The 8,991-nt window shown below is 35.5% G+C and overlaps 1 protein-coding gene across 2 annotated transcripts; it reads right to left on the bottom strand.

Annotated features, from left to right (window-relative positions):
• Positions 1-276: 276 nt before the first annotated feature.
• LOC112033968 (microtubule-associated protein 70-1-like) lies at positions 277-8,657 on the bottom strand. Of its 2 annotated transcripts, XM_065776481.1 has the most exons (11): positions 7,960-8,655; positions 7,763-7,848; positions 6,095-6,160; positions 5,837-6,007; positions 5,538-5,708; positions 5,264-5,419; positions 4,997-5,143; positions 4,794-4,865; positions 4,158-4,700; positions 3,888-4,075; positions 277-836 (listed from the first exon to the last, which is right to left on the bottom strand). In XM_065776481.1, the coding sequence occupies exons 1-11, from the start codon at positions 8,219-8,221 to the stop codon at positions 797-799; spliced, it is 1,902 nt and encodes a 633-aa protein (XP_065632553.1). In that variant the 5' UTR covers positions 8,222-8,655; the 3' UTR covers positions 277-796. The 2 variants fall into 2 exon arrangements, with proteins under 2 accessions (XP_065632553.1, XP_065632552.1); XM_065776480.1 differs by having other exon boundaries at positions 5,837-6,160; positions 7,960-8,657.
• Between the last annotated feature and the right edge of the window lie 334 nt (positions 8,658-8,991).

An 8,991-nucleotide genomic window follows, 5' to 3' on the forward strand; every position in this document is an offset into this window, starting at 1 on the left:
AAGGGAAGCTTTGGTCCGAAGTTGGAACAAAACCAGTAAGATATAGAACCCAGTACAATAGCACAGACCACCGACTCAGCCAATAACTGGCTAATGGGTCTGAAGCAGACCAATCATACTTATTATTTTGGAGTAATCTCCAATTTCAGTGTTCTATTTTCCAACACAGCTCAAATGATAGTCACGAGATTTTTGAACCAGTAAATCAATCATATCTCGCTTTTTAGCTTGCCTTCCATCTCATTAGCAAGATCACAGAAAAATTGAAAATACTACTTTTACAGTAATCATTCTACCATAGATTTATAACCAACAAGAAACTATAGAAGAATTAACACAACCATAGAAGATCTGATCTTGATCTGATTACAAAAATATTAACAAACCTTAACCAACAACAATCACACTAACCGCAGAATACAAAAATAAACTGCAAAATGATAACGGAAGGAACAAAGTAAAAAGCCAATAAGCTACCTATACAACCACACAACGACTGGCCACTCAAAGAAAACCTGACAAAATGTTAGCCCAAAGTCAATTATCTTCCTTTGCTTTTTCCTGATCCCTAAGCAGAGGAATAACAGTCTACGTCAGAAGCATACCGATTTCTTCCTCAGATTCCACTCTCTTTTTGGTTTTTCTTGTCTTTGCCAATTTCAGTGAATGTAGATGCCTCGGCATGCCGGTTACATATAATCAATCACAAAATAAGGTGAAATTTAAAAATTAAAATTAAAATTTAAAGGAGAGCAAGGCCTATGCAGATTTACTGCAGCTGCAGCAGGATTTCTCGTTATTGGGTACTGCGTGTTAACCCACCTCGCCCCACATTTCTGCACAAATACAAGGACTCAACAACTTTAATAATTTATGTACAAACAATAATCAGCATAGAAACTATTTATTCACATTTCTGCATAAATACAAGGACTCAACGACTCTAATTAAAAATAATAATCAGCATAGCAACTATTATTTATGGTCAATGTCTTCCATTTTTTTTGGGAGGGGAGGGGGGGATTCTTGAGCCATCAAGCCTTCATCTTGAAAAAAACAGATGGCCCAATGCTGGCATACCAAACTGGTAAAATGGTCAGATTTTTAAATTTTTGGATTAAGTGATGCCACCTCCACCAAGTCCTAACCTGAAACTTATGCACTGCCTTTAGATAACAAATGGATGAAAGGTGGCAGCCAATTTGAAAGCTTTTGCACCACCCAATAATTCATCACAGTGTACAAATTTATTTAGTATCAGAAAATGTTATATACTATGCAACAGAAAGATTTTGTTTAAGAATAATAATCTCTTTCTACCCTCTCATTTAGTCACGACATGTCTCCAGCTAAAATCATTAGCTAGCTTGTGTGTCCATATTAACAAGTGACAATAGTGGTATTTTATTTAAATGAACTTAAAATATCTTCTTTCAGAATTGAGGCTTTTAGCTTTTTACAGGTAAAGTGTAATTTACAATCTTTTTTTTTTATATATAAGTAATTGTTTAAAATTTAGCTGCTTTAAATTTGAAGGAAACCATGGTAGTAGTGGCTGCCTCCCATCATGAGCAGTAGCTCTTTATAGGCACTATGCAAAAGGTGGATTGTTATGGAATTTACAAACACCCGTGTCTGACTGGAGTGCCATCACTGACGCGATAACCACTACACCACAGCATCAAGTGTAATTTACAATCTTACAATCTGATGAATTCCTATATAATATAAACTGAATTACTAGTATGCTGATATCCCATATCATTTATGATAAGGATGTGCGTGTGAGACCCAAAATATGAAGTCAATTTGGTTCCTCAAAAGAAGGTTGTTAATTTATGGAACGCTCAATTTAGGGAATTGTGTCTGTCTGTCTCCCTGTGTGCATATCTGTCCACATTTATGTGTGCCTATCGGCTATCATGTCCATGTGTATGCAAGGAATCCATAACTACAAACATTAGCACGTACAGAGAAGACATTGAGGACACAAGAACATGTCAACCATTGATTACATCATGTAGATAGCTGTACTAATAAGACTACCTATCATGACTAAGGTTTTTTTTCCCCTATAAAATTGGACCAATTGGTGTCTTAACGGAATCAAAGAGAGAATATACCAAAAGATATAAACCTAATCCTACCCCAACTATCACCACACCCTTCCCTGAGTTTAAAGAAAAGAAAACATATGCATAAATTATGTAGGCAATCAAGTAGCCACAACTCGGGGAAAAAAAAAAAAAAGGAGCCATTATCCAAAGGTAAAGTTTAGCAGTAGATGATTCATAAAAATTTAAAAAAAAAAAAAAAAATCAGGCTCAATTAAAAAACTGTAATACAACTTATTTTCTACACTAAATGTGACTCTGAGGTTAGTCAAGCTTATCCAATCTTTATATTATTAATGTACTTTCATTTACATACTAAGTTAGTGTCTAGGTTTAATGGAAACAATACCAATGTTTTAAAAACCAAACCGTTTAAGGACCTAGAAAAATCAGAAATTTAAGGTTTTGCATTCAGACCAAAGTTCAACTGGAGGTCAAACTGTGATAACTTCATATATTTGTATTAAATTAATTTTTAAATAAAAATAGATGGATTAAATTTCTGTAAAAAATTAAAATTGAATACAAATAATGTCTAAAGACATTTAAACAATTTTCAAATGTATTTTGACAGCTTTTATAATATAAATAAAAAAATTAAAATTAAAATCATAAATAAATATCATGTTTATTAATCCTTCAAATACATAGCAGTTCAATCTTAAACAAGATCATTTTCAAAGTAAATTCATAAGCACAATTCCTAAATGACAAATAAATTTAGCAAAGAACACAAAATCTTTGGTACAAATATATTGGGAGTGATTACAATGATTTAGTAATATATTTGTCATAATCAAAGTAAAATGAAAGTTCATTTGTTTTATTAGTAAATGCTAGATTAGTATCTGAAATGGAAATAATGAGCGTAGGTAGGGATCCATTTGGCAGGGCATGAGCGAGGAATTGAATGCAAAAATATAATAGTTATTACTTATCTAACACAACAAAGTTACATGACCTGATGGTTGCCAGTAAGGTATTCAGTGATAGATAACAGGTTCAAAACTACATGATGTTCATTTGCTATATTTCCAAACATTTCAGACCCAATCCAACCACAACAGTTTCAAGGTTGGCCAGGGATGGTTCAAACGTTTTGCAGCCATCATTTCAATTGTTCAGTTTTCTTAGCCCAGAGAACTGGCAATCAAGCCGGTTCATGGTTAACCCAGTCGGACTGGGCAGTTCGGTGTGGATTTTAAAACACTGAACAATACGTGATTACAGACTAAAAATTGGATTTAAAATACCAAATTTAAGGGGGCAGAAAAAATAATAGTGCCTCGGCACCTTCATTTGAATTAGAAAAAAGCATGTATATTTGCCAAGGAGTGAATTGTTAGTACCAACTACAAACCTAGGCTGAGATTTAACTGAATATATTGAGGCACTATTTGGTATGACACGCCAACAAGTTGAAAGGGATAATGAGAAACAGTAGTAGCGAACTTCATCACTATATGCTTAAATATCGCCCAGATATCACTATTAAGGCAAAATTTACTTTAAAGAACAAAACATATGTCAGATATTACTTGGAATAAGTTTGACCTGAGAATAAAAACAAGAAAGACTCAAAGATTTAGAATAAAAGAAGAAACAAGATATCAACACAAATGATTGAGGGGGAGAGATCATGCAAGTCATATACTGGCTGCTATTCTAACAATCCACAAATAACAAATGCAAGCCATGGCAATGCATTCAGTAAATGATACAACCAATTTAACCCAAGAACATGATCTAAGGTGAAAAAATATTACAAAGTACCTTCCAGGAAGCAGCTGCGCACTGCTGACAGGGCCCTTTACATTGCTGTATCTCTTAGCCCTATTCTCATGATCTTTCTCTACACGCATGGCTGCTACCTCCTTTTCCATGGCAGCTACTTCTCTTCTCATCTTCTTCGCTTCAACTTCCATTGCCTTGGTCAACGTCTCTACTTTCTTTGCTAACATCTGAAAAGCACCAAACAAAACAAAATATTAACTAGAAGTGTTATAAAAATAGAATTATAAAACAATTAGGAAGAAAATCAACCTCAATAGCATCATCCTTGTCCTTAAGGCTTTGATCTTTCTCATGGCCAGCCTTCCTCAAAGCTACGACCTCTTTTTGCAGTAAATCATACAAAACCCCTGGGACATTATCCTCCGTATCCACAGCCTGGAACTCATTTGGCTTTTCATCTGAACTTCCTTTCCAGGTATTATTTGTCTCAACATCCTTTGTTACCTCACAAGATTGGGTGTATGAATAACTAGGACTTGTCCCATTTAAGAGAATCTTACCCCTGTCCAATGACCTTGTTCCACCATCAAATGATTTTGAAGTGCCTTTAGCATGCCTCAACACTGCACTGGTGCTAGAGGACAAAGAAGATGATCTCAATTGAGAGGTTGGTGTTCTCTTGGATATAAAGCCATTGGAGGTTAGTCTTGAGATGTTATCAGCTCCACCCAATGACTGACGGCGAGAAGGCCCATTGCTTATACTTCGTGACTCTGGTGTACTGCGAGTGTTACTACTAGGCGATCCTCTCAAACTCTCCTCTAGGACTTTGAGTCGTATATGAAATTTTTCCTGTAGGAACAAAAAAAAAAAAAGTTTTACTTTCAATAACAGAAGAAACATACAATATAGTTTACAACATAGACTATAAAACCAGATCATTACTTTCAACTGTGCTTCAGACTTTGCAGTTCGCTCAGCTATAGTGAGCTTGTCCCGGAGTTGCTGCATTTCTCCCTGTATCAACACAGTTTGGAAATAATTAGATGGAAACCACAAAAGCCAAATTAGAAATTTTTTTTTATCAAAGAAAGTAACACAATAAAACTACAGCATCAAACCAGAAAGAACTAAAAGTCAACATTTACCTGCAAGAATCTCCGCTCTTCAAGCCATTGCTTTACAGGCATCACTTTGTCATTCGCATCCTTCCACTCATTTGCAACAACTACAGCCACTCTGTTTGCAGTTACCTTCGCACGGGCCAGCTCCCGGTCAAGAGTTTTCCTTTCCTCCTGAGGAACAAACGAATTCAAACCTTGCCACTTTAAGGAATGCCTTCCACTAGAGGAAAATTATCAGTATATATAAATAAATTCCAATATTGAGAATTCAATTATGTTAGGGACATTTACATTCATCTCCTGAACTTTCCGCTGATAATCCCTCACAGCATTTGCAGCTGCGCCACCAGCAAGAACGGCCTCTTCCAACTCTCGTACAGTTTGGGTAAGCTTTTCAACCTCTGCAACCTTTTGTCTATGCATTTTGTCCAAAATTTTATTTTCCTCCTAACACATATGATCAGTAGATATATAAATCCATTCTTATTGTATGTAATAAGCAGAAAGAACACATATCTAAATCTAATACATGTGGAAAAAGAACATCATGCAAGTTTGCATTTACCTGGCATATTTCAATTTGCTTCATTAACTCTTGGTTCTTATTCTGGAGGTCATCCACCATAGAGGCCTTTGCCAAAGCAACCTGAACTGTCCTCTCAGCTTCAAGTAAAGCTGCTTCTTTTGATTTTGTAAGACGGTCTAATGCTTTGTTATCATCTTGAAGCTTTGCAATCTGCATGGAATCAAGGTAACTAATCAATGAGAGAATTAATAATCATCCACACTAAAGAATTTCTTTCCTTCATGGTAACAAAAAGGAAGAATTTTTTTTTTAATTATTGTTCAAATCTCTGGACATACCTCCTGCTTAGCAAGCTTGAGCTCAGCCTCCAGAGGTGCGAGAATGGCTTCAATCGGAGGCATATCATCATCCTTCTGAGCAGCATGAACCCTTCGAAGAGTGGCCTCAGCAGCAAACTGAGCTGCCATGGAAGCCTTTTTCTCATCGTTGATTTTCTTAATTTCAAGATTCTGCAAAATATTTTTTTTGTAGAATAAATACAAGATTGTGACAAGGATCAAAATTAAAACAGAAATGGAAAGAGGCTTGAGCGATACTTTGCTTTCTAAAAGAGATTCTGTTAACTTCAGCTTGTCCTCAACCTTTGACAGTTCATCAGTGAGCTACAGTATGATCAAAAGACATGGAAAAACAAAGTCAGTATTCATTTCAACAAAAGAATATATCTTCAACACATTAGGTAAAAAGCATTAAAATAAAATAATCCCTTATCAAATGTCATATCTGTCAAAATAAAAGGGTCCAAAAAATCCAGAAGACAATAAGCTTGAATACTTCAATTGCCATGAAAAAAAAATCCAATGCAATTGAGGCTCACTATATTTTATATCTAGAATATGAACAAGCAATTAAGATGTATAAACAAAAACGAAGGACCCATAAGCTATAATGCAAACACAACAAAAGGCACCAAAGCAAAGCTGGCGACATTATCTAACATGCTGAAATTGCCAATGAAAACAGTTTACAACAGTAAACAACCATACATGGCAGAAAAAAAAAATTTGGTTGAATTTTGGGCCTCTCTATTAGAGAAAGATATCCAACAACAACAAACAAAGCCTTAGACCCAAAATTTTGGGCTATAGATCCTCAACGGATTAGTTAGGGTTGGTCATATGTATTATTTTTCTCCATTCTACCCTATCTATAGACATACTCTCTGTTACTCCCTTAATTGCTATGTCCTATTTTATTACTTCTACTAATGTAATTTTTTGGACTTCTCTACCTTTTTTTCGCTCCCTCAACTTGGACCAACTCACTCTTTCTTACTGGAGCATTAGTCGCTATCCTCTGAACATGACTGAAGCATCTTACGTGACTCTCCCTCATCCTTTCATCATGAAAAGATGAGGGAGAGTCAACAACCAAAAATAAAATAAATCAGCGGTATGTTACATAGACAACAAAGCTACGACTCCCAAATTGAAAACAACTCACAGTAGGATACATGACAGAAAAGAAAATTTTATTGCAATTATTGATTGCTCTAAAATTAATAAATTTCCATTTTCAACAAAGAGTTAAATGTTATAGGCAACAAAGCAACAATGCAAGAACTCTGCCGATAAACTATGAACTTCTAGATGTAATTATGGATTCCTCTAAAATTAACAAATTCCCGTTTTCATCAATGTTTTTAAATGCTATAGACATCAAAGCAAGAATGCCAGAACTACAAAGACATCCTAATCTTGTGACAAGACTGCATTAATAGTTAGGAAGCAACTTATACCGCTAACAACATAAATGGACTCAGATCAGCAACAGGACCAACAAGTTCTTCTCATTCGCATCAAATAAAAATTTTGCACACTAATTCATAATCAAGTTTGTAACAAATTACACCGTTAACATTAGCATAGCAAGTAAAAAAAGTAATGAGCTATACAAAGCCAGTACCGATAGAGCTAAAGAACCAACCCAAAAATAATAATACAATTTCCATGATCTACATTTGCTAACAAATGATAACGAATAACCCGAAAATACAAATACAGAACCAACAAAAAAAAAAAATCGCCATCATCCATGGACTTCCAAAACCTATTGGTGTTTCTTATCATTCAAAATTTATATATATAATTTATTGAAGGATACAAAAATTTATTTTTCAAAAAAAAAAAATTTTGAATTATCCAATTTTATGAATGAAAAATAAATGTAGCAATGGAATTAAAGAAGAAGAAAATGGAAATGACCTCTTCAACGGCCTTTTCTCGAAGTCGTTCGGAGAACCTCAAGGCCTTGATCTCAGCTTGCGCTTCTCCTAACTCTCGGTCCTTATCTGCACAACCAAACACCACCAATGGAAAGGAAAAAGGAATCAATATTCAAACCGAGATAAGAGCAAGCAAAATCAGGCTCGAAACGCAGCGGATCGAGCCGCATTTCGCACCTCGGACTTCATTCTCGAGCCGATTGAGCTCCACCTTGACCGGATCCGAGCCGTGAAGCAGGTTTATGAACTCGTCCGCGTCCATACTCGGCCTCACCGACGTCCTCCTCCTCGACGAGCTCTTCCCTTCCTTAAACGATCCCGACACCGTCAACGGCGCCGGCTGCATCGCCGTCGGAGTCCAGTCCGGAAAAGTAGTACGGCCATTGCTGGCCTCCCCCGCCGGAGAAAGAGCTCCTCCATCTTCCGACACCTCCGCCATAGCTGATCTCGCCGATTCTACTATCTCACATCCAAATGCACCACTTCGGATCCAAAAGATAGGGTTTCAAATCAAAATATATATATATATATAAAAATCTATTATCTTCTTCTTCTTCTTCTATATTATTGTACAGATATACAGGTATATGGATATAGAGAGAGAGAGTGGGTTTGAAAATGGTAGTTTAAGAGAGAGAGAGAGGAAGTAGTTGCTTTTTGTGTGTTCTCTTTTTCTGTTTCTCTCTCTATTACAGAGATTGTGATTTAAATCTAGTTGTTTGTGTCTCTTCTCTCTCTCTATAGCTTAGCTAAAGGAGTGTGATAGTAATAGTAGTGAGAGAAAGAAGAGAGAGAGAGAGAGAGATTGAATATAATTTGAATAAATTAAAGAAAAATATATAGGATTGGCAGGGGCCGCTTTGCTGTTAAGCACAGTGAGAGAGTAGTAGTAGCGAGAGAGAGAAAGAGAGAGAGAGAGAATGCTTCTATCATCAGTCACTGTATTATTAGCAAACAGTAAAGTTTGCTAATAAACTCAAACTCTACTTTGTGTTTACTGTTTTGTGTCATAAATTTTGGAGTCACGCTGAAGTCCGCGACACTTTTACCAAATTTTCAAAATAAATTATAGGTAGGAGACTATTACCTATTATAATTGGGCACACGTCTAATATTATTTTTTTATTTATCATTTATATAAGAGTAGTTTTAATATCACATAAATTGTCATAATTTTTACAACAACTATTCTATATGTTAGAATTTAAT

Source organism: Quercus suber, unplaced genomic scaffold, assembly GCF_002906115.3.
Source record: "Quercus suber isolate HL8 unplaced genomic scaffold, Cork oak 2.0 scaffold_133, whole genome shotgun sequence".
Classification (NCBI taxonomy): Eukaryota; Viridiplantae; Streptophyta; class Magnoliopsida; order Fagales; family Fagaceae; genus Quercus; species Quercus suber.